Raw genomic sequence first — 26,588 nt, 5'->3', positions numbered from 1 at the left:
TTGATGTAGAAACTTGAAAAAAATTCGAGAAAGAAGTTGAAGATTAAAACATCTCTCTTAGCGCGTAAGACAAGTCCAATGCGAAGTCTCACTGAGTGGTCAGACCAAGATAAACGCGAAGAAAATCCACAAAGAAACCTAAAGACACACTTAGCGCAAAGCACGTCTTAAGCGCGTGATCACTGTCACACCGCTAAGCGCAGCTGTCGGGCTTAGCGCAAGGTCATGTGAATTTTAAGCTAACTAATGCCTATAAAAGGAATAAGAAATAAGGGAGAAAGACACACTGAGTCAAAGCTCTATTAAATACACCCAAAGTTTTAGTATCTCAAAGAGGAAGAATCCTCTTTCTAGAGTCATTCTCCCCTTCTCCTCCCTTACCCATTCCCTTTCTTCTTCCATTCCCATCAACCCCCCTAAAATGTAAAGTCTCTTGTGTCATTGTTGGGAGCCTAATAGCTAACTTCTGGTAATGTAGTTCTTTTTTATTATCTATTTAATGTAATGTCAGTTTTTATTGTTCTTTTTCTGTGTTTAATTGTTATTGAGTGTGATCTGATCACACATATATATTCATGCATGAAGTAAGACATTAAAAAGTGTTTATTGTCTAAAGAACTAGGAAAGGACATTTAAATGAAATCATGTCTTGGAATAAAATGAACTTCTATTCATGCATCTTTATTCTTAATATAATTTACGCTTTTATTTTTGTAAAGGAATTTGTGAGAGAAAATAGATAGATTAAACTTTTTTACATAAAGAATCAGGGTTAAAATATCAAAGTATATGAGTAAAAACTGAGATAATATTAAATAGAGAAAAATTATTAACATTACATCAGAAGTAATTTGGTATGTTAAGCCCTAACATATTATGTTTATTGCTTAAAAATTGAATTTACACCAATTTAAGTACAAATAAGATTTTTTTGAATTCTACACTCGAATTTCCGTATTAACCTTACTATTATTACATGTGATAATTTGATGTACTTCCAATGAGTTAACATGTATCTATTGTAGGATTATGAACCACCATTTTATTTTAACAGCACACAATTCTGGACTGAATGTATTTGGATGTTTGCGAATGCTTGAGTTCAAGTCTAGAAGTGGTGGAAATTAATGGCTTTAGAGGAACTCTGAATGAACATCTCTTGCTCAAGTATTTGATCTTTCGTGGATTTGTCTTGAAAAAGAGTAGCATAAACACGTTGAAGGATGATTCCGGTAGGACTGTGGAGTCTGATTGCCGTCAAATGGCAGAACTTCTGTTGACATGTCCAAGGGATTCAAGAAACTTAGAGATATCAATCTTTTAATAAATAATTTTGAAAGTGTTGAATCAATATATAATGCCTTGAAAAAGTACTCTATCATTAATATTATTTTATAGACGAACCTTCAACTTTTTATTCACAAAAAAAACAACTTACGATGCTATATATATGTTTTAGTTCTGATCCTGGTCTTTGTTGTTATCTATTTTTAGTTTGCAAACATTACTTATTAATACAAGACATTTATCTATATTATATAAACGCATTTTATTTAGATTTCACAGATTTCATTAGATGCATATGTTAATTGTTATTTAAAAAATTCATTTTACAATAGCTTTAAATTGACGCATGTTTCAGCTTAAGATTTTTCATTCTTTTAAGGCCAAAATCTAGTATTTATGTGCATTCTAATATCAATATCAAGCGTGAATATTCATACATACAATCTAACGTATCGTTTGATTGGACCGAAAAATCAAAGAAAAGCTATGCAGATTTATGTTATGTAGTATTATCAAAAGGACAAAGAATCATGAAGACAGAATCCAAGTTTGTTGCTTTTATGGCAAGGGAAATAATATTTTTTTTTCTTTTTATTGAGATAGTGTAATCTAAAAAAAAATTGATATACTAACTTGGTGGAATTTGAAAAGTGTTTTTAACTTCGGGAGTCAGGGAGCAAGTGGTACTTCCCATCTATGGCTTACTTTTTTTTAATTTAAATGATAATAAAAACTTTAGAATTAGTATGCTACTAATTATATTATAATATATCAAGTCTTACAAATTTTTAGGCTTAATTTTATTTTTGATACATAAGTTACATCATAATTGAGTGATTTTGGACTCTCAAGTCACAGTTGAGTGAATGGAATATTTTAAATGTCACAATTATATATGTATTTTTAGTCTTTTTTTCATACTTTTTTTTAACTATTTAATAATTTTTTCTTATGTGACACTATAGACAAGAACATGTTGATGATGTGAAATTTAACATGTTATCTAAAAGACACATTAACTTGTCTTAATTACATTTCTAATATCTTATGTATCATAATTATGAGTGATTAAAAATATAATTATGTCACATAAATCATATAGAAGTTGTTGATTTAATTTAGATTTCATAATATTTCTTAAAATTTTAATTTGTGGTTAAGTTTCAAATTAAGTTCTAAATTACAATTACATATATGTTAAATCATTTTTCAAATAATATTAAATTCTTAAATTTAATTTAAATAAATTATTTTTACCATATAAAAATAATATTATTAAAAAACAATATAGAAGTTTTTAAATGTTTTATCTTTTATAACTAATACTGATTTATTAAATTAATATTATATTTAATATACTACTTGTAAATTATCTTTTAATTTTATTTATTTATGGTTAAGTTTCAAAGTTAAAAATAACACCTATATATTTATTACATTACTTCCCATATAATATTAAATTATTAATTTTTACTTAAATAAATTGTTTTTACCATATAAAAATAGTATTATTGAAAAATAATATCACAGTTTTTAAATATTTTATCTTTTGTAATTAATATTATATTTAATGTTACTTAACAAATTCTGAACAAATGATACTAAAGTCAAATATAAAAATATTTTAGGCAGTAAAATAAAATAAAAAAGAGAAGTTTAGATAATAAAATACAAATGGACAATATCACACATATGAAAAACATATTAAGCCAACAATTTTTTTCTTTATTTTTGAAATTCTTATTTTAAGTGTTAACATTAAAATAACTTTTAAATCAAATAATTATTGGACCAAACATAATTTCATTGAACTCCTTCCATCCCAAAATAAGTGTTATATTTAAAAATAAATATATTATCCTAAAATATAACTTTCCAATTTAAGGTCAATTAATTTTTTCAATAACATTCCTAATAAGTTTACTTTAACTTTTCAGCATAACATTAATAATAAGTTTAATTTTATAAAATGAGTCTTGCTAACCTGTATTTTACGGATACTAATTAAAAAATTAAAAAAGGGAATTTTATAATGAAAATCATGTGGAGTGCATTTAAATATCATAGGAAAACACTTTTTTCTGTCCAATGATATATTTTCCTCTTTTGCTTCCTTAACCTTAGGATACTCATTAACATTTATTTTAAAAAAGTTACTACTCGTTTTTATATATTTATTAACTTTCTTGGTCTTTGTAAAAAAATAAACTAGACTGAAATTTACTTTAAAATGAAGAGAGTAATTTTTATTTGGATGACAAATTTTACCCAAACAATTAATATTCAAAAATTATACTCTTAAAATAATTAATGCACATTTACAACTAATTAATTAATCTTTAAATTATTAATTATCCTACACTAGTTCACATTTATTAGTTTCTCTTTCTTCTTTTATTTGCTCTCACACTCTCTCTTTCTTCAATTAATACAAAAAAAAAGACATTTTATATTAAAACTGATAATTTACTTTATGCAACATATAAAAACTGTAAACGTAGGTTGAATTCATTAAAAAAAAATTGAAATACAAACGACAAATGTAAATTAATTGATTGCAAATATTTCTTAAATTTTTTTTCTAACCATGGAAACCATTGACCGTAAAAAAAACAATGGGAATCATTGTGGAACTTGAGGAAATTAATTAATGGATATTTACAATCTACAAAAAAGAAAAACACAAATGAAGAAAACAGTCCCATTAAAATGTCATGCATTTTCACCAAAGGTTGCCTTCATTCTAAATCCAACACTAATATATTATAGTAATTGATTAATATATATTTATGTTTTCCTAAAAAAATTTCTAATAACGGCAACTTATACTTGGAATTTACAGAAAAGAAAAAAAATACAAAAAACCATATAGAAGTATGCAACATTGTTTTCTTACTGAAGCAACGTCTGTTGCATAAGGTTGCACTCATTGGCCATTTCATACACACACATTTCTACCCCATTGGAATATTTGAAGAAAATTTCAGTACCCTTCCACACCTTTATTATCAATCACCATATCTTATAGCTAGAGCCTAATGAGCATCAATTCGTTGCCAATTGAATTGCTTATAACTATTGTTTCACTTCTTCCCTTCAAGGAAGCTGTGAGAACTTCTGTCCTCTCGAAGAAATGGTTAGAGTTGAACGTTTGCAAGTTCACAAAAAACATAGAGTTTGATGAACTCTTTTTTGTTAAACCTGATCAACCTAATGAAACAAGAGAAATCCAAAGAAGGACTTTTCTTGACTTCATTAATTTGTGGATTGAAAATTACAAAGGAACTTTGGTGGAGAAGTTCTCTTTTAGGTTATCAAATCCTAGAAATGGTGGTGAGATCATTGATCAATGCGTTGCTTTTGCCACAGAATGTGAGGTGAAGGAGTTGGAACTTGACTTTGCTGATCCAAACTGGAATGAAAATAATATCTATTATGGTAATTATGAGGAGGCGCTGTTTAAATTGCCAGCACGAGTTTACCAGCATGGTAGCCTTGAGTCTTTGAAGCTATATTCATGTAGTTTTGTTGAGACTGAAGTGCTTAACTTTCATGCACTCAAAGAAGTTTCTTTGGGTTGGATGGAAGTGAGACTCAGTGCTATCAAAGCTTTGCTTTCCAATTGTAACATGCTGGAGAGTTTGAGTTTTAAAAGGTGTTGGAACTCAGACAAGTTTGACCTAGGCGAAGAAGAACACACAGGTCTTAGAAAGCTTGTCCTGGACAAGTGCCGCTTTGAATTTGATGTTTTCAAAGTGAATGCACCAGATCTAAAAATTTTCCAGTACTGTGGGTTAATGAACTTTTTCATCACGGAAATTCATTCACCCGCAATGGAAGAGGCAAATATTGATTTCTCTCCAGAATATGGATTCGAAGGACTAGGTCATCCTCTTTATAATCTGGTGGAAAATCTATTTATTGTTAGAGTTTTGACTGTATGCAGTTTTGTTCTTCAGGTATACATTCTTCATCACCTTTTCTCTCTTGACATTAATTTTTTAATTGTACGTTATCATATATTATTATATAATACTAGTTTTATAACTATAACTTTCAGAGTTCCACTCTTTTGATCAATTGCTCCATTTCTTTTTCACTGAATTGAAATATCGAATTACAAAATGATTTGTTGATTGTTTCAATTAACGTTTTTTGTGTGTGATGCGATAAGGTTATTCCTACTGGACCCGAACTGCTAGGTTTTCAAAGTGGCATGCTTGTGCAACATTTGATCTTGAAAACGGCTTTGCACAAGAACGAGTTTTTGGGAATCACATTCTTCCTCAACAGTTGCACTATGTTAGAGTGTCTCACCATTGATCTATGTTCCGAAAAAGATTTGTTTGTGAGTATCAATCACATACATTGAATTTGTTTCTCCTTTATATATATTAGGTTTTGAATTTGCTTTGCCTCTATGTGTGTTTTTTTCATTTGAAAAAAAGGCTGCTAATTTTTTGTTGCATATGGTGTACGTAGGATTATGAAGCACCTTTTGTGTTTAACCGCAAGCGATTCTGGAGTGACAATGTGGGAGTATATGAAAGCTTGAGTTTAAGTCTGGAAGTGGTGGAGATTAATGGGTTCAGTGGAACTGAGAATGAACTTCTTGTGCTCATGTATTTCATTGCTAATGGAGATATGCTGAAAAGGATTAGTATAAACATGTTGGAGGATGATTCTGGTAGGACCATGGAACCTCAAATCCGTGAAAATGCAGAATTTTTGTTGACAGTTCCAAGGGCTTCAACAAACTTAGAGATATCAATCTGTTAATAAATTAGTAATTATATTTTGAGAGTATTGTGAATGTGCGACTGGGTGCTACATTAAATGTTAGTGTATAAATTCTACAACAAAGTTGATATGATGTTATAACATCTCTTTGCTAAGACTTTATTTGACTGATTTCATCAAGCTGTGTACTCATTTTTTAGATTTCGCAAGTTTAATTACACGAGGGTATTGAGTTTGGTGGTTATCTTAAAATATGCAATTTACATCAGCTTTTAATTATGACATAATACTTGTTTTCTTTTCTTAGGAATTGTGTATTGGGTTCGTATTGAACACGGGAGTAAGGCTAACTAAATGTTCCTTTAATTAATATATTACTTTGCGCATTTCTTTCTCTTTTTAAGGATAAAAATATAAAAAAAAAATAATTTTAAGTTCTTAAAAATAATATAATATATTTATATTTATTACATATTGTAAAAAAATAAAATGTATAAATAAAAATGATATTTAAATTTTCTTTTAAATGACATGTGTTGCATTTGATGAAAATAAATATCTTTCTAAAAATTAAATAAATAAAATTTGAATTTTTTTAACAAGTCAAATTTATATGTATTAGATCAATATCAAAATAAAAATTAAGCATATTATATGAAATTACTTTTAGTTGACATGATATTGCTTTGCTTTTGATGTAAAAAAAATGTTGAAATGAAGGTTACATAATTAAATTAGATTAACAATTATTATGAAATTAAAATATTAACCCGACAGCTCTTAACATTTCAATTGAAATTTACTTTATATATATATATATATATATATATATATATAAAATATAGATTATTATTTTAATTTTGATAATAATAATAATAATAATAATCAAATTATTATTATAGTATTTAAGATTTGAAAAAAATAAATTAAAAAATTGAGTATACTCATATGTAACTTATTATTTAATTTCTATCCTTAATTATTAATTTAAAATAAAATTTTATCATAAATAGAATATTACTATCTAATATTAAAATTATCAAAATTAATATTTAATTATTAAAATTATATATAAAAAATATTAATGCCAATAACTTAATTTTTCATCAAATAAATTCAAGAAAATTAAATTTAATTAAATCTAACGACTATTATAAATTTAAGTGATTGATCTAATGATTAGAAAAAATTATATATATATATATATATATATATATATATATATATATATATATATATATATATATATATATATATATATATATATATATATATATATATATATATATATATATATATATATTAGCCTTTACAATAAAAACATTCAATATAATTGCATCACTATAAATCACACTTCAAAATCAAGACAAATATAAACAACACATTTCTTTATTCAGTCATTCTCACTCGTAATACTATAATTTCTTAGAAATTAATATTGAACAATTATAAAAGAAAATGTGTTAAAAAGTATATTTCTAACGAATAAAAAAATCTATCATACAAAAGTTATATGGAAATGGAATTTCTTCTTCTTTATCAGGGCACGTAGAAATTAAATTATCAAGACCTGTGGGCTTTGACCTCAGCCACAACAGGGGTAAGCCTACCAGCGACAGAAAAACCGAGTGTTCTCACTCTCTAAAGACGTATAGTCAAAATGGCCTATTGAGACATGGAAATTAGGTATCTAGGTGGTGAATGTTGATAGGTCCCAGCCAATATGAAAAACTTGACTTGTTTTCTTTCTTTCTTTCTCATTCTCCTTTGTCCTGCTATATACATACGAATCGGTGTGTAAAGAACAATTTAGAAGTCAATTATGGGTTCTCCAACTCTCAAATTTCGTTCCACTGTCCATGGTAAGTTAAAGAGCTTGGCCATGATAAACTTGAAAATTTTGTTGACATTTATGTTGTGGGTTGCACTTGAAAAGAAAAGGGTTGCCTTCATCGCCCTTGCATATGCCCTTGCCTGTATTTATGTGTCGTTCCAAGTTAAACTTTGAAAAGCCAAGGAATGTGATAAAAAGTTGTACTATTAACTTTATTTAAAGTGAAAGTCGTGAACTGTGAACACATCACTGATCCGACTTTAATCAACATGTAAGCCCCAAAGTTAATGTTAAACGCGAAAACAGAACTTTCATAAATGACACATGCTGAGGTTCCAAACAATTAAGACTCCTATTTATTACTAGAAGAATTATTCTTTGTTCCTGAGTCAATAGGTGAAAATGACCAAGACAAGTAAAGCAGCCCCATCCATGTACTATGATTAAGAGAAATTAAGTTACCAAAACTTAATTTGCAGCAGTAATTATTATTATTTTATTCATTTACCTGTGTTGCAATTGTCCATTGCACATCTGGGGGAAGTCTAACAAAATCGTCAAACTTGGTTCCTATTAGAATTGGAATTGCAGTCTGCAAATTGAACAAATTAAATGTCATCTGAAATTTCATAAAAAACACGTCAAAATCTTCAAAATTTGGATATTATCAGCCTAAAACAGAATATTTAGTTATATTAACAAGCCATTTTGATATCTTGAACAAATAGTATACCCCGGCAAGTCAATAATCAGAGTTCATTTCTCTGTCCAGTCTTAAATGAAAAAAGCTAATGTCACTTTCCTGTGGTTACTCAATCCATTTGCACTACTACAAAATTTCTCTCGTATTTTACAAAAAGAGTTCCCATGCCAAAAGCCTTTGGAAACTACACTTTAATTTAAACAGTGGCAGACACTTTCCCAAATAAAAACAATTCAAGTAATAGTACTATATATAAGCCCTGCAAAATTATTTTTATGGTACCTGATTCCACTTTCTTGCTTCACTATACCATCCAACAACACTGCACGAACATAACAAAGAACAAAAAACGCAAATCATAATTATTTCTACCATTACGTTTCTAAGAAGTAAGAACCCTCCACCGAACTCATGACAAAGATAATAGTATCTCTTAGCCTACCTATTTAGTGTACAACGACTGGTGAGATCGAACATAATCAAAATCGCAACCGCATCTTTACAAGCCATGGGAATTTGATCCAGGGACCTTTTATCTCCTACACACGCCACATGATATAATACTTCACCATCAATAAGTCAATTAACTCAAACCAACAAACCCAGAACACTAAAAAGAATGAAAACAAAAAAGCAAATGTAAAATCTATAAAAAGTACACAAACAGAGAAAAATAAAGGTAAAGTTTAAGCAAAGAACCTGCAACATCCCATATTCTAAACGAAATACGAGCTCCTTGAACAGACAAAGTTTTGTCCATTAGATTCAATCCTTCCATCTGTAAGCTTCCCTTTTCTTGCTCATTCCCCACATACTTGATCTGAGAATAGGAATTCACATAGCCACAAGCTAGTTAATTAGACCCTTTAAAATAAAAGACTACTACACTTGACCAATTTCAAAAGAAATATATAATATATGTAGGGAGAATCTAATCACAAACTTTCTCATATATAGTAAATTTGTTAATTCTCATGATAAACAAGCTTAAGAATTTTATAAAAGTAATTTTATAATGTTACATAAAAAAAATTGAGTGCTGAGAGTATTCTGGTTGAGAGTTAGATACTAATCTTTGGAGACACAAACATTCTCTTATATGCATAGACCTGAAAATTGAAATTGAAGCCTGACTACAAGCTTAAGATTCCTATTTATTTGCTAATCATGTCATACCATACCATGTTGATAATAATATAAAAGGTTTTAAATTTCTAGTACACACTTGTTAAATTCTTCCAAAAAAAATAAATGGTAAAGCTAGAAACATGCTGACCACAAAAGTAGTTTTTCCAATATGGCAATCACCCAACAAGCTGATCTTGAGGTTCACCAAATCGGAATCGGAGTCATAGCCGCCAGTAGTGGTTGCAGCGGAGGAGAAGACGTCGTCAACGGTGGCCGGCGGCGAAGAAGAGGGGTCCCGGAGGGGTAGTTTCCGGTAGTGAGATGGGCTTCCGGCGACAGAGCAAACAACAAGTCTGTTCCAAATGAAACGGAAAAAGTGGCCAACGAAAGATACCCTTTTGAGGAATCCCCACCGGACGTCGACCTGAACGATTTTCTGGCACAGCTGAGACATCTTCCTAGTGGTGTCGTGAATGATCTTCTTCGCCATCGAGCATGGTTTCTTCTTTGTTGCGGTGCGTTTGGTCTATTACTCTGCTTTCTCGGTCCCACTGTTTAATATAGGGGATAGTTGACCGGTATTTTTCATTTCGGTTTCCTAAACTCTCCGTATTGCCGCCTTCTTGGTTTCTGCGTAGAGATGGGTAATATGGTAAATGAACCTGTAGTAGGGGTGGACAGAAACATATTCCTTAAAAAAAATCGAAGAAATTGGTTTCTGTACAATCGGTTCGAAAATCCAAATAGTTAAATTATTTTAGAAATTGAATTGGTTTTAAAAAACAATTTTAAACTGAATTGATTTTGAGTTTTAAATCGATTTTAAGAATTGAATTAATTTTGAACGAGTTTTAGGATTGTTTTTTTTTTTAAAAAAAAAACTGATTTGGATGAAAGTCGATCGGTTCAATAACAATTAGGTTAACCGAACCTTTTTAGTATAATAACACAATTCTTTTTTTTGAAAAAATAATATAGGTTAAAATTGGTTCAATTATAACTCGATTCAGTCTGAATGTTTTCTTGCACACACTTAACCTGTAGTTGTATTATTATTTATACAAATATATTTCTATAAAAGTAAAAAAAAAAAAATCATTAGCACTCACTATTTTCTTTATTTTTTTATCACATCATATTTTTTATTATATCTTTTTTTCTGTTTTCTTTCTTCCACTCTTAGATGTCAAAAAGGTTCATGGCTGTTCAAGAATATTTGTGTTATTTTATCTCAAACCTATCCCTGCTCTTATCATTTTATTTATTGTATAAGAAATTAAACAAGAATAATGTTATGGGGTGTGGTATGAGAGAAGTATATGTATCTTTCTCAATTGTCATGATGCATTCGGCATCTTATGGAAGGATAGGAATTGAAAAACCGAGTGTGATGAGGAGTTATCTGCTGTGGAGAGGGCGCATGATGTGACCTCGTGGCGTAATTTCTTGTTTAATTCCCGTGCTTTAAATAATAACATTCATGACTGAAAGAGTTGGAAATAATTTTATTATGATATTTCTTGCTGATTATTATTAGCATTCTAGTATTAGTTTGAAATTGAATTGAAGACATGATGAGAATGATTACATGTATTAAAGGATTGAACCGTTAGTGAATGGTGACGTTCTTCTCAAAATAAAAAATAATAAAAACACCTACTGCACTGTTTAAGAGTTTCTAAATCAGAGGTTCATACTTAATATTCTAATCATATTTATCCTTTTTGAAAGAAAAAAGTTTTAAAACATAATTATATCTTTAATTTGAATTAAATATTTTATAAGCTAAATATATTTGTTGAATATAAAGAATATCCCACCCCATTAGTACAATGTATTATTATTAAAAAAATAATATTCCAAGTATTTGATTTGATATTAAGATTATAAAATGAACAATGTACCAAAAAATTATAAATTAAAAACCAATTGAAAGAGTGTGGAATTTTTTTATAAAAGTATTGTATATTTTGTATTTTAAAGTTTAATTATATTTTAGTATGAAATTATGAAAATATATACTATTATTTAATAATAGTAGTAAACTTAAACGCGTCTAATATTTAATAAAATATCTACTAAAAAACTAAACATTTAATATTTAACATGATAAACACGTCTAGTATTTAATAAAATATTAACCAAAAGAAGCAAGCGTTTATTATTTGGATTGTTAATAACACACAAATATTTAGCATGTTGGACACGTCTAATGTATTTGAAGTTAAACGCGCTTTTGAATTAGTTTTGCTAAAGTCAATTACAAATGATAATAGTAAAATTAATTAAAAAAATAGAAAATAAAATGTTTACATTTGATTTTTTGATTTCAGACTAATTTAAAAAGTGAAGAATAGACCAGTTGATTAGATTCTACTAGATTTCTAGTATTTAACTAATTTTCACAATAGGAATTGTAGTGGAGCCACAGAACAGCTAATTGTATTTGAGGTTACTGTTATTATTAGGGGAAGTGGGTACAGTAAACCATCAATTTGTTGGTATGATTAATGACAAGTTACAGATTGCTGCTCTGATTGGTGGATCTGAATCTACTGATCACACTGAGAGCATAAAAGTGAAAACTACATTTGATAGAGGAAAAGGCTGCTGCAACCCTGCAACCTTCCTATCTTTTCCATGACACCAAAATGTATGATTCAAATTTAAATTATACATTATAAAATTAAAATAAAATAACGAACTTACACATCAGATGTGGACATACTATATGTATATGGGTCTCCCAATTGCCATGCATGATTCTCCTTTAAAATATTACTTGCAGGTAATATTTACTCAATATTATACTATAGATTTATAGATAACATTACTTACACCGGCTAGAAAAAAAATAAAGTAAATAAAAACAGGATAGTTAAAAAAATGGAAATAAGAGTAATAAATAAGAAATTAGATTGTTAATTAGGTCCAAGATAAGTAGAAGAAAAAGAGAAAAAAAATATATTATGAAACGGTTTGATTTGGATAGAAAAAGAAAAGAGGAATTAGATTAGATATAAAAATTTTATTCTATCGTTGTATATAAACTTTAAACTCTCACATATGAATATTATTAGATAATTATAGGATCCAATTTGCATGACATAATAGATTATCTACGCACAGCACAATACATTATTGGAGGCATACATAACAAATTTTAGTGTGCATATAATCGATTATAGTAGCACAAATAATAGATTATCATGGTTTCGAACCAGTTTTGATCAAATTTAAGATTCAATCTAATCAAATTTGATCGATTTGATTTTTACAATTTATTTTAAAACTTAATAATATACTTAAAAGTAATACCTTAATAAGTTGCAACACTAATAATCTCAACACATTTGTAGTTCCGATGTTTACAATTCCAAAGTTAACAGTATTTAAAGTCAAATCAAACAATTCTAAAGAATTTTATTAGTTCAGTTCAGTTGGATTTTAATCGGATCTATAAATCTAAACTTGTAACTTAGTTCGTACATAAACAATTTTGATCGATTCAATCCAATTTTGACCTAAATATATAAATAACTCAACTCAAACTATTTGAATTGGTCTAGGTCAATTCAAATTCATACTGTATGGTACCGATAAACACCCCTAAATAGAGCATGCATAACACATTATCGGGGTTATTGTAAGTAAAGTAGAAAAATTCCATTGGTTTAGGGTGCCTTTCAGAACCACGTACAAGAAGATTTTCACGTTAAACACCAAAAATCCGGTTAGATTTTTTGTTATTCCATCGCTAGTTCACATGAAATCTTTCTACGGTGAAACCTACTTAGTTTTTATTTCTTTTTTCATTATTTCATCTTAACCAAAAACAGACACCAAAAAAAATAAAATCTTAACCAAACAATCTAATTTTTAACTTTCACTTTATTTCTACACTTTCTTCTCAATTTCTTATTCGTTTTACTCTTAACATAATAACGGTGTCATCATACTTTTTTTCAAAGCAACAATATATCGTTTTACATTTATTTTGATTTCAAAATTAACTTTGGCTCACTTTACTTCTACTATTAGTACAGCAACCGTGGTTTTTGCCTTCAGATATTTCTGTCTTTTGGTTACACTAAGGGGAACATATGAATAATAAAATAAAATGATATGTCAAAAAGAAAAGCATTAAAATGCCACTCTAGTTACGAGGCGAAAATTGAAATTGCCACTTAAGTTTTTTTGTACTTTATTTATTTAAATTGCAAATATTTATTTTCAGTATTTGAATTAATGCGTCTATGGTCTCGATTCTAGGAAGTTTACATTGCTTTGATTTCAACAACTAGATAGCAAACCTTGGTACGAGGTGGAAATCAATTTCACTTTCTCGTTTCTCACGCTTTTCCTGAGAGATAGAGAACACCGCTTCAGATCTAAAACCTATTTACAATTAATTTATTGTGGAATCTTTGTAATTCCAAATGTTGCCCTAAATGAACCTAGCTATATATATACATGACTGACCTTACACTTTACTTAGGGATGCTACCCTTTTTTGAAGGTGGTCCATCTATAAAAGATTAATTAGACTCTAGAGCAAGGTATCTAGCTAAAGTTTTGTTGATTAATTTTATAAACCCACCAACCTATTTATCTGTAATGTATTTTATATTATTTTAATATGAATTTATTTTGTTAGTTACATAGATCATGGAGTTAGGATAATGTAATGAAATGAACGAAAAGGTTCTCACCAAACTGATATTAATATATATATATATATGTAACCACTGCTAATTACTGAGTATAATCCGCTAATTACTTACACGTAACTACGAACACTGTCGTTGATAATTAGGTTTACTAAATTGAACTCAGGACCAACTAACTAGAATTAGGTTTACTATAGTTTGCGTTGGATGTTGATGCCTAGAATACCAACATAAGTGTTGACAAACAAAGAAAGTGAAATGCACACGACTTGGAATTATGCTTAAGTACAAGACGTGTAATTGAGTGATGGGGTCCTTTGTAAATTGATTTTTGTGTTATTTGATCGTGGAAGTTTGGTAAAGTTTCAAAGTGGGTTTTGTAAAAGTTGGGATTTTTGTCTTCCTGAAATTCAATAATGCGTGTATTGTACGTGAAATACTTTTGATGGGTTTCCATATCATCTTTATACAATTTGGAAATCTTGCACTCTTCATTAGTTCCGAACAACCTCAAAAGATACACTTAATAGTAGTATTGAGGAATTCGAAAGGAACAAATACTGTAAAAATTTACACCAATAAATCATAAACAATCACATAAAGAGAATTGACATCACACTTTAACCTAAAATTTTAAGACTCATATTTATGATCTTGTATAATGCTTAACTTTTTTATCTTTACTTCATATGAGACTTCACTTCAAACTTTAAACTTGTACTCCAACAAATAAAATTATGTTTTTAAAAAAAATATATAAACACTCAAATAATCAACTATAGAACCATAAAAATTTAACTTATTTAATTTTCTAACAATTGTTTTTCTTTCAAATTAAGTTTTTTAAAATAGTATATATATTCGTGGATATAATAAAAGAAATATTAATATTGGTTGTTTCTACATTTATTATTTAAATTATTTGAATAAAATACAGTGACCTGAAAAGTAGCATGTGTCCAGACTTTATTTCTCATACAATGACAATCTCCTGTATACAATTCTGCAAGGATCTCCTCTACTTATTCAATAGTTTATTATATCTTGTAATTCATATGTTTCACAATTATCGTAGAAGAAGAAAAAAGCTCAACTTTTTTTATGGCAAATAAACTCGATTGAGTGTCAATATCTGAAAAACTATCGTCCCCAACGGGATTTTTGAGCTTAAAAGAGACTTTTTCTACCATTAGTTTTAGTCCACAATATGCTTTGAGAAAAAAACTTAGTAAGTAGGGTTTTTATCTAATTTGATAATTAGTTATGTTTAACAAAAATACTTGATAAATCAATTGGAAGTTATAAAAATTTATAAAATATATGTTTTTAGGTTGAATTTGAACTCTTATTATTTTTTATTTACAGATCAAATATTTTATTAAAAAATAAAAATAAATTGAATTAATAGTATAATTTTTTTTGAAGAAACAGTACAGAAATTAAATAAGTAATATAGTAACAAAGGAGGCTATATATGAGAAATTTTATTAAAATTGTAATGATAAAAATGAAAATATTATGTTAAATAATACGCTACAAATTACGTTATTTTAGATAGAAAATAAAAAAATGTTATAAGTTAATGAGATAAATTTATTCATCAAACACGCAATCAGCAGTAACTGAAAAAAAAATTCACTTCTCTTAAATTAGAATTCAATCACTGATCCTAATGTCCTACAAGCCGAGCGTACATACAATCATGAGCAAACACATGACACAAATAAACCTACGTTTTTTTAATTAATGTTATGAATTAAGAAAAATCTTAAACAAAATTGTTCTCATATTTTAACTAGCTGAGCAAATGCTTTCTGACTTCTTTTCTAATTTAAATAAATAAATAAATGCTAACTGTTCATCACTCCTTACACACATTTACTAATGTGTAAATATTATGATTTTATTTGAATAAAGTTATTTATAAGAAAAGAAAATAAGATAAAATACATTCAGGTTCTTGCAAAAGTTAAAATTAACTTTTACACTTAATTTGTATATAAGTTTGTTTTTCATTTAATTTCTATAAAATTTATGGTGCATAAGTTGATCTTAGATTATAGAGAAATTCAATTCATTTTATCATGTTATTATACTTTTTCTAACTAAATTTTTATTGTTTGTTGAACTTTGTAGAAAACATCAAATTGCTTTGGTTTCACTTTTTATTTAAAGAAAGTTTTTAATTAATCAATAAAATAACGTATGAGAAAAAAGTGGGTTAGATAGTATACTGTGCTAACACTCATCTTTATTATTATTTGGTGGTCAGAAGAAAGGTGTTAGGATCAACTGTAAGTTAGCTTTAAGCCTTCAACCGAATAATTACAGTTAGTTAGTAAAAGTGGTTGTACAGTTAGCTGATATAGTTTGGGCCTTGAATGTCCAGTTCAAACAAAAATATGAGATCCATGAGACAGGCCCAGTTTGATTCCTTGGACCTTGGACGACGATGTTTCAAGAGGATCTTTTGTCATGAAACCAAGCAGAATAGAAAGTTCAGAATGGGCAACTGTGGACAAGTGAAAAAGGCTAAGACATGGTAGAGCTTCTTCTACGAGCATCACCTCCTCCACTTCACCCTTCTTCTTATCCGAGGTAACAAATCCAACTAATATGTCCCCATTTTCATCTTTTGCAATGTTTAATGTTCTAATTTTGTTGCTCAACTTATGTTATGCCCCTTTATTTCTTTTTCCATTCTGGAACACCCCTTAGATTTTTCTTTTAGAATTTTCTCCTATTTTCACGTATTTTAACAATGAATTTTTTCCCACGTTCGTTGCAGACTCTTTTTTCTGTTTTTTCTTCATTTAATTTTCAGTTTCTTTTATTTTTGGTGGACTTCAGTTTTCAGTTTATGTAATGTAGCTTTTCCATATTCATATACACAGCATTCCTGAATGAATTTCCTTTATATACTCCCAGAATTTTGTCGTGTAATAACCAACTTTTTGTGAATTAGATTGCAGACTCTTTTTTTTTTTTTTTTCTTTGTGGTCCTCCTCTTTCATTGGGATTCTAAGTGCATTTTTTTGTCTCTTCATTTGTAGATACTGTTAAATATCAACTCTGTTGCTAAAACATGATACTCACTCAACCTGGGATCGTATGATTTTTTATTTTTATTTTTGTAATTTATCTTTCTGTTTTTCTGTTGTGCAAATTGGATGAGATTTTGTTTACAGACAATGCAGGACAGTGTCAGGAAGGACATTGGTGAAGTGCTCATTGGAAGTCCCAAGTAAGGTTCTGACAAAGCATGTCTTATCCGGGCTTGCTGCTTCCTTGATATTTATTTCTCCAGCAAATCAGGTTTCTACTGTATTCCTCAATCCAAGAGTGTTACTACTTACTATTGAAATTTCAGTTAATCATGCAATTTCAAGATTTGATATGTCCAATACCCATCAGGAGGACCTACTTAACGTTCTCACAGTATTTTTTTCCCAAATACATGATAGCAAAGTTTTAAATTGTGGTGACAATTGTAGTTTCATCGCGATCCTTGATGTTGGGGGAAATTGTGGACAAATGCAACTGATGTGGCTGCAATTGCAATTATGATTCAGTTGCAGTGACTCTGAAAACCTTGATGCTGTGGCCGAAATCATGATCACAAGTTGTTTGTTAAAACTTTGCTGATGGTGGTGTATAGAGACTTTAGCTATACTGGTTCATAATCTTTTTTATAACTCCATAATTACATGGACATTGCCCAAAGCAAAAGCCATTCCTATTAAATATTAATTGTTTTGCATTATCTGATGCCATTACTTTCTTATGTGGATCTCTTTACTCACATAGATATGTTGTATCACTCTTGAATTTTTCCCATATTGGAGTTCTTACAAAGGCTGGATATTGTTGATTGATAAAAAAATCTACAAAATAGATGTATATTCTTATGATGAATGAGCTGATCTAATGTGTGCTCATTTACTTCATTAACAGACTATTGCAGCAGATCTATCTCGTGCACCAAATAATCTATGCCAACTTGCCAGTGCCAGTGAGAACACAGTTGCTTCACCATTTGAGAATGAAAAAGGTTCAAATCTAATGATGATGAGAGGAATGACAGCGAAGGACTTTGACCCTGTAAGATATTCAGGAAGATGGTTTGAAGTTGCTTCACTTAAACGTGGATTTGCGGGACAAGGCCAAGAAGACTGTCATTGCACTCAGGTAAATGCTAAAATAAATATAGCAGTAAATATACAGGACGGCATTTGGTTTAGAAAAGAGCCCATTATATTTATGCTCTTCCAACATCTTTCCCTAATCAATTTCATATTATTCATAATAAATTGTTGAATTTAGAGGCACAAGCAGAATCCTAAGGTTGTTCATTATTTATTAGGCGTGTGCGGAAAATTCTCATTCAGTAGTATTACAGTTAGTACATCTTGGAGATAAGATTTATCATTTACCTTATTTGACTTCGACAAGCATCTTGATATTAATTTGGGTATACTATGACATTTCAGGGTGTATATACATTTGATAGGGAAGCACCATCTATCCAAGTTGATACCTTTTGTGTTCATGGAGGCCCTAATGGATTTATAACTGGAATTAGGGGAAGGGTTCAATGTCTTTCAGAAGAAGATTTGGAGAAAACTGAGACACAGCTAGAGAAGCAGGAAATGATAAAAGAAAAATGCTATCTCCGCTTTCCTACATTGCCATTCATTCCCAAGGAACCTTATGATGTGATTGCTACTGATTATGACAATTTTTCTCTTGTTTCCGGAGCTAAGGATCAAAGTTTTATTCAGGTATTTACTGAACTAAAAAATATAGCTTAAGTTTGTAGTCATTGAACTTCAAAAGGCTTTTTCTGAATTTTCAACGATGGCATATATGATATCTAATGTTAATTTATTATGTTAAGATAAATTAAAGAAACAATACTGCATCATACAGTTCTTTAATTAATAGCTATTAATTAGCATGTAACTGTATGATTTGATTTTGCTTGTAGTGTTGATTTCCCTGTGATCTATATCGCAGATATACTCAAGGACACCTAACCCTGGACCTGAATTTATACAGAAGTACAAGTCTTACCTTGCAAACTATGGATATGATCCAAGCAAAATTAAAGATACACCTCAGGATTGTGAAGTAATGTCCAATAGTCAGTTGGCAGCTATGATGTCTATGTCTGGAATGCAGCAGGCACTTACTAACCAATTTCCTGATCTAGGACTCAACGCCCCTATTGAGCTTAATCCTTTCACAAGTGTGTTTGACACTTTGAAGAAGCTTCTTGAGCTTTATTTTAAGCAGTAACTATGTTTTGTTTTAATACGTGTACTTTTGTAACGAATAGCTAGCTATTCTTGATAGCAGCCTGAGTGTATCATGTAAAGTATAAACTACCTGTCTCTGGTGTCCTGTGTATATTGATATGGTGTTTTATTTTTCTTTTCATTGCAAAATAAATGCCGTCCTAGGTTATTTTATACAATACAGGTCAAGAATAACCTTAGTATTAATATTATATTGAAAAAATAAAATAACACTTGTTAGGGGTATTATTGAAAAAAAAAATTAATATTATATTGAAAAGTCAAATGTGACATTTATTTTGAGATAATTTTTTTCTCTCCAAATAAGACACGGGAGGAGGGAGTAACATTTTACTAACGTTTTAATCTGTGCTGCGGAACAAGTTAATTGGAGACGGTTTTCACTCTCTTGCTTACCTGAATTTTTATGCAACTCTTAGATTGTTTAACTTTAAAATTTATATGAATTCATATTGCCAGTTTTCGAACTAAATAACACCACTTATAACTTTTAAGTTAAGTATCTTACAAGTTATACCCATTTTGGAGTGCATATATAAAACTCATCTTATGAACATATATACATTATACAGACTAAAGTAAATCAGCATTTTAACTAGAAATGTTGTTTTCCCTCTCGGACTTGCTTAAACCACATAATCAGTTATTTGGGACCGCAGAGGAGTAACACAGAGAAAGCAAACCTACATAATCATTGTTAATGTTTACTAAAGCGATTTCGAGTACCCCTTAGAATTGGTTCTTTTTAAGTTTTAACATTCCCTTTTTAATGTAATCATTGTCCCCCCGGAAAGCGAATATTGACGCGTATGATTACAAGTGTCAATTAATAATAAAATCACTAAGACTGTCATATATAAAGTCGTCTATAATTAAGTCCCAAAAAAAGTCATCTAAAGTTACAATAATACTATTTGATACGAAATCTTTTATTTAAAAAATGCTATAAATGTCTCACGATCAATTGCTTTGTCAACCATCGGGGTAGAATACACGCCTTTAACATAAGGAGTTAAGGAATGTATACGGTTGTAGGGTCATATTGATAATTTGGGTGTAGATGTTCCAAGCCATATTCTTTATTGTGATAGTCAATGTGCATTGAATTTGGCCAATAATTTTATCTATCAATCTATCATTAAAAAAATAATCAAAGCATATTGATATTAGGTTGAAAGAAACTCAAGATGATATTAAAGATAAGTTGTTCTCCATGGAAAGATAGCCATTGCTGAAAATTAATGGACATGTTGTCAAGGCCCTTTGCCTACTGAGACTTTACTTGGTGAATGTTTGCAAATAGCTTGAGACCCTTCAAGTCAAGGTGAAGAAATGTTGATATGTATTTTGCTAACGGGGACAATTCAAGTTGTAACGAAATGTGTGGAGCTCAAAATTTGAAACTATTAGCCTCATGAGAGGGTAGGAGGGCAGAGTCCCCACGATATAGACCAAACTCATTTTTGGAATATGAACCAGTTTATTAGGTTGAGTCAGGGTAAAAATAGAGGTGTTGTTCATTGCGACATTTTAAGAGATTTATATTGTTCTCTATACAAGAAATAGAATCTTTTCAACTGCCTCTAGACGTTGATTACATTGACTAAATCATGTATTTTTTTTTCTACATTTTTATTTATCCTCATCTTCTGCTATAACATGTTTCAAAATGTCGGGTTCCTCTACTATATTGTGATCATAAGAAGTTTTATTTTGGTTATATGTATTATCATTCATCACTACGATGGCAACGAGATGATGCAAATGAAGCATTATGCTTGGCCTATGACAAGATTTAGAAAGAGGAGAATTCTGTTACACAACACTTTGCAAAGTCGAGAGGATTTTTTTAAAAAAAGTTTATTGATTTAAGATTTTTCAATTGAGTAAAAGAATCTGATTAGAATTTTTTATTAATTCTTTTCACACTCAATAATTATTATTGTATAATTACATTAGTAATTGAATGACTTGACCCAAACAAAAATAAATTAGTTTGGATTACTTAAAATTTAAACCGAACTTGATTAATCATCTTGGCTTTAACTTTCTTATTATCCGATTTGAGAACCCATTGGCCTCACCTATTTATAGTTGTTTTTATCTCCTCAACAAAAAGATAGGCATAATTTTGAAGGAACTAGTATATTCTTAAAATGCACACTATATGGATAAAATAGTAAGGACCTGGTCCTTTCCGTGAATGAGACACTCCTTAGCTTTGGTTATTATAACGATTTTATTTTTCCACCTTATGGAATGAAATCTATGGCCAAGAAGTGAAATGAACTACCCGTGAGTGACACCAAAGCAAAGGCCGTGACGAGGGTCCAGTAGGATTGGCGGTTTTTGAAGAGTAAGGCACAAGTTCCTCAAACTTGCTCTATCTCTTTTTGCTAGTAAAGTAGGGTGGCAATAAATTTATGCAGATAAGTAGAATAAAGGGAAGAAAAGGATTCCATAACGAAGATAATATTTAAATATACCAAAGGAAGATTCTGATAACACAATACTATCATTGCAAATCAACAATTTTTTTAGATTTAGAATTGAATTCAAAGTGTTTTCATAATCGAAAGTTATAAGACTGATCTTTTAAAAAACTAGAGTACTATTCAAAGAGTAATTTCTTTACTCACGAATTCTTTTTTTTTTTCTCGTAATTAAAAATCAAATTTCTATCATATACTTAAAAAACTCACGCTAATAGTCACTTGTCTCACAAATTGTGGATGCAAATTAAGATTCATGAATACTGCATCTTGGTTTTCCTAATAGCATGGCTTTTGGCTTATTTCAAAATAACAACTTAACTCATTGATAAATGTAGATTTCGTAAATAATGTTACATATTTCTCACACCCCTGCAGAACCCCATATGAAATAAAATTACAAAATAGATGGAGCCAACCAAAATAATCCACAATTCCCTTAACCTGAAAAGCACTCGAATAAATAGTTGCTATCCTCATTTAGTTAACCTACTATTCCTTGCCAACTAAAACACCAATTTACTTATAAAAGCCAATGGAAGAGATCGTCCTACCTTTACCTTTCACATGAATCCCATCAGATCCACTCTACACTGACTAGAGTTCCAAATAACGACCTAGCTAGTAGCATGTCATTAGGAACATGATGAAACTTAAAAAGGTGGCACAGTAGTTAGGACTAGAGTGTTATAACTGCAAGCACATGAATGCAGTGACTATGTCATCAACCAATCTCCCATCTATCTACATAGACCTATGCCATGCATTTCAGTTTCAGATATAGAACATAAGGTGAAGCATTCTTGTGAAACCAAATCTCCTGTAACAAAAGAAATGCCTCAAAGTCTCTGCAGTTTCCCCTCTAGAACAAACCCACAAACCACCCTTAAATCAAAAGATTTTGCTTTCTCCCCAACACCAACCAACAAGAGCATGCATAAATCCACTACCCTTGACTCAAATGACACAAAAGATAAGGCTGAATTTCCCCCAGTAGAAATAGGAACCAGAGGCACAGTTGCATCACTCATAATGCAAGAAATTGAGTACTTCAGCAGAATTGGTTCCAATTCACAAAGGAACAAGTCCCAAATCACAGAGGTGAGTTCATCCATTAGTACAAGTTCTACAACCACAATTGTATCTAAAGTAGAAGAAAGTACAAAGAAAAAGCGAGGAAGTAGCAAGCTTTTACCAAGTATGTGTTCTATGGTGGATGTATCAGACAGTGGTAGGCCAAATGGGACCTCAGCCTTCAGTTACAGGAACCTGAAGTCTGACACAAAAAAATTTCAGGTCTAGATAATGCTCTCGGATAGCTTCGAAAAACCGAGCTTCTTAAGACGACTTGCCAAAGGTGTAGCCCAAGCCTTTTCTGCATTCCCACATTTTATGTCCACAATTTCAACAATGTTAGGTATCTTTTTATCATTTTTCTCCCTCACTGAAGTTCTGACCACTGAACATTTATCAGAACCTAGCATGGGTATTCTCTGTGTATTTCTGCCATTAGTTTTTGTTTTCTGGGGCATGACATTGCCAGGTCCTCTACGGTTTGTAATTTTACTGCTTCCACTGCTACCGGCTTCAACTGATGATTTTCTTTGTTGTAGTCTTTTTTGGGTTGTACTACCACAGGGAACAGAAACAGGAAGTGTTTGAGTTTTACTTCTTGCTGAAGATACCTGCTTCTTTGATGCAGAAGAGATGTGATCCAATTCCCTTGTCATTAAGGAACTTATTGTTCCAGTGGTGCCTAGCTTGATGGATCCTCCTCCACCTTTTATACCTTTCAGACTCTGAGCCATGCTCCTATTAGTAACACCTTCAATTCAAGATCCAAATGTTCCAGTCTTTGAGATGAATGCTCCCAGCAGAATTATTCAATGATCTGTTACACTTATAAATTAGTGTCACCCTGTGATTTGAGATGTAAAGTCATAAATTTCTTACAAATTATTTAGTTTGGTTTGTCTTTCATGTATTAAGATTATGTTTGGATAAATTTCTCAATAAATACTTATAGGAAAATAAAATATGAAAGTAAATGAATTGAAGTTCTTTCTTACAATAAAATCATCTTATACACTTTAACTTTCCGAGAAATTATATGAAAAAGCTTCTATAAAAGTTAAAGTGCAGAAATTAATTTTAATTTATGAAAGAAGTTCAGTCTATTTTACCTTCTTATTTCCTTTTCCAATAAGTACTTGCAGATAAATTTATCCAAACAAAGCCTAACTATAGAAATAAAGAGATATGCGTCATAATTTTCAAGAGAAAGTTGAGTGTCATATTGATAATTTGGGTGTAGATGTTCCAAGCCATATTCTTTATTGTGATAGTCAATGTGCATTGAATTTGGCCAATAATTTTATCTATCAATCTATCATTAAAAAAATAATCAAAGCATATTGATATTAGGTTGAAAGAAACTCAAGATGATATTAAAGATAAGTTGTTCTCCATGGAAAGATAGCCATTGCTGAAAATTAATGGACATGTTGTCAAGGCCCTTTGCCTACTGAGACTTTACTTGGTGAATGTTTGCAAATAGCTTGAGACCCTTCAAGTCAAGGTGAAGAAATGTTGATATGTATTTTGCTAACGGGGACAATTCAAGTTGTAACGAAATGTGTGGAGCTCAAAATTTGAAACTATTAGCCTCATGAGAGGGTAGGAGGGCAGAGTCCCCACGATATAGACCAAACTCATTTTTGGAATATGAACCAGTTTATTAGGTTGAGTCAGGGTAAAAATAGAGGTGTTGTTCATTGCGACATTTTAAGAGATTTATATTGTTCTCTATACAAGAAATAGAATCTTTTCAACTGCCTCTAGACGTTGATTACATTGACTAAATCATGTATTTTTTTTTCTACATTTTTATTTATCCTCATCTTCTGCTATAACATGTTTCAAAATGTCGGGTTCCTCTACTATATTGTGATCATAAGAAGTTTTATTTTGGTTATATGTATTATCATTCATCACTACGATGGCAACGAGATGATGCAAATGAAGCATTATGCTTGGCCTATGACAAGATTTAGAAAGAGGAGAATTCTGTTACACAACACTTTGCAAAGTCGAGAGGATTTTTTTAAAAAAAGTTTATTGATTTAAGATTTTTCAATTGAGTAAAAGAATCTGATTAGAATTTTTTATTAATTCTTTTCACACTCAATAATTATTATTGTATAATTACATTAGTAATTGAATGACTTGACCCAAACAAAAATAAATTAGTTTGGATTACTTAAAATTTAAACCGAACTTGATTAATCATCTTGGCTTTAACTTTCTTATTATCCGATTTGAGAACCCATTGGCCTCACCTATTTATAGTTGTTTTTATCTCCTCAACAAAAAGATAGGCATAATTTTGAAGGAACTAGTATATTCTTAAAATGCACACTATATGGATAAAATAGTAAGGACCTGGTCCTTTCCGTGAATGAGACACTCCTTAGCTTTGGTTATTATAACGATTTTATTTTTCCACCTTATGGAATGAAATCTATGGCCAAGAAGTGAAATGAACTACCCGTGAGTGACACCAAAGCAAAGGCCGTGACGAGGGTCCAGTAGGATTGGCGGTTTTTGAAGAGTAAGGCACAAGTTCCTCAAACTTGCTCTATCTCTTTTTGCTAGTAAAGTAGGGTGGCAATAAATTTATGCAGATAAGTAGAATAAAGGGAAGAAAAGGATTCCATAACGAAGATAATATTTAAATATACCAAAGGAAGATTCTGATAACACAATACTATCATTGCAAATCAACAATTTTTTTAGATTTAGAATTGAATTCAAAGTGTTTTCATAATCGAAAGTTATAAGACTGATCTTTTAAAAAACTAGAGTACTATTCAAAGAGTAATTTCTTTACTCACGAATTCTTTTTTTTTTTCTCGTAATTAAAAATCAAATTTCTATCATATACTTAAAAAACTCACGCTAATAGTCACTTGTCTCACAAATTGTGGATGCAAATTAAGATTCATGAATACTGCATCTTGGTTTTCCTAATAGCATGGCTTTTGGCTTATTTCAAAATAACAACTTAACTCATTGATAAATGTAGATTTCGTAAATAATGTTACATATTTCTCACACCCCTGCAGAACCCCATATGAAATAAAATTACAAAATAGATGGAGCCAACCAAAATAATCCACAATTCCCTTAACCTGAAAAGCACTCGAATAAATAGTTGCTATCCTCATTTAGTTAACCTACTATTCCTTGCCAACTAAAACACCAATTTACTTATAAAAGCCAATGGAAGAGATCGTCCTACCTTTACCTTTCACATGAATCCCATCAGATCCACTCTACACTGACTAGAGTTCCAAATAACGACCTAGCTAGTAGCATGTCATTAGGAACATGATGAAACTTAAAAAGGTGGCACAG

General features: G+C 30.1%; 4 protein-coding genes across 6 annotated transcripts; 2 read left to right on the top strand and 2 right to left on the bottom strand.

Annotated features, from left to right (window-relative positions):
• The first annotated feature begins 4,201 nt into the window (after positions 1-4,201).
• On the top strand, positions 4,202-6,108 carry LOC114385210 (putative F-box/LRR-repeat protein At1g56400). Its single transcript, XM_028345230.1, has 3 exons — positions 4,202-5,246; positions 5,462-5,635; positions 5,770-6,108. The coding sequence occupies exons 1-3, from the start codon at positions 4,326-4,328 to the stop codon at positions 6,064-6,066; spliced, it is 1,392 nt and encodes a 463-aa protein (XP_028201031.1). The 5' UTR covers positions 4,202-4,325; the 3' UTR covers positions 6,067-6,108.
• Positions 6,109-7,437: 1,329 nt separating this feature from the next.
• LOC114383207 (septum-promoting GTP-binding protein 1-like) lies at positions 7,438-10,246 on the bottom strand. 3 transcript variants are annotated; one of them, XR_003660421.1, is made up of 7 exons: positions 9,841-10,246; positions 9,264-9,384; positions 9,007-9,103; positions 8,847-8,886; positions 8,370-8,480; positions 7,677-8,001; positions 7,438-7,633 (listed from the first exon to the last, which is right to left on the bottom strand). XR_003660421.1 is itself a non-coding variant. In XM_028342831.1 (6 exons), the coding sequence occupies exons 1-6, from the start codon at positions 10,180-10,182 to the stop codon at positions 7,837-7,839; spliced, it is 876 nt and encodes a 291-aa protein (XP_028198632.1). In that variant the 5' UTR covers positions 10,183-10,246; the 3' UTR covers positions 7,438-7,836. The 3 variants fall into 3 exon arrangements, 2 of the variants coding, with proteins under 2 accessions (XP_028198632.1, XP_028198633.1); XM_028342831.1 differs by having other exon boundaries at positions 7,438-8,001; XM_028342832.1 differs by having other exon boundaries at positions 7,438-8,001; positions 8,370-8,453; positions 9,841-10,244.
• Positions 10,247-16,863: 6,617 nt separating this feature from the next.
• Positions 16,864-19,835, top strand: LOC114382980 (chloroplastic lipocalin-like). The gene is made up of 5 exons (XM_028342537.1): positions 16,864-16,960; positions 17,551-17,677; positions 18,317-18,550; positions 18,853-19,143; positions 19,379-19,835. The coding sequence occupies exons 1-5, from the start codon at positions 16,902-16,904 to the stop codon at positions 19,658-19,660; spliced, it is 993 nt and encodes a 330-aa protein (XP_028198338.1). The 5' UTR covers positions 16,864-16,901; the 3' UTR covers positions 19,661-19,835.
• Positions 19,836-22,953: 3,118 nt separating this feature from the next.
• On the bottom strand, positions 22,954-24,440 carry LOC114383430. Its single transcript, XM_028343109.1, has one exon. It carries the CDS (start codon positions 23,978-23,980, stop codon positions 23,471-23,473), a length of 510 nt encoding a protein of 169 aa, XP_028198910.1. The 5' UTR covers positions 23,981-24,440; the 3' UTR covers positions 22,954-23,470.
• Positions 24,441-26,588: the final 2,148 nt, after the last annotated feature.

The sequence above is a fragment of the Glycine soja genome, chromosome 14 (genome assembly GCF_004193775.1).
Source record: "Glycine soja cultivar W05 chromosome 14, ASM419377v2, whole genome shotgun sequence".
Lineage (NCBI taxonomy): Eukaryota > Viridiplantae > Streptophyta > Magnoliopsida > Fabales > Fabaceae > Glycine > Glycine soja.
Note: the sequence above shows the minus strand (reverse complement) of the source record. Positions and strands in the feature narration are given on the sequence as shown.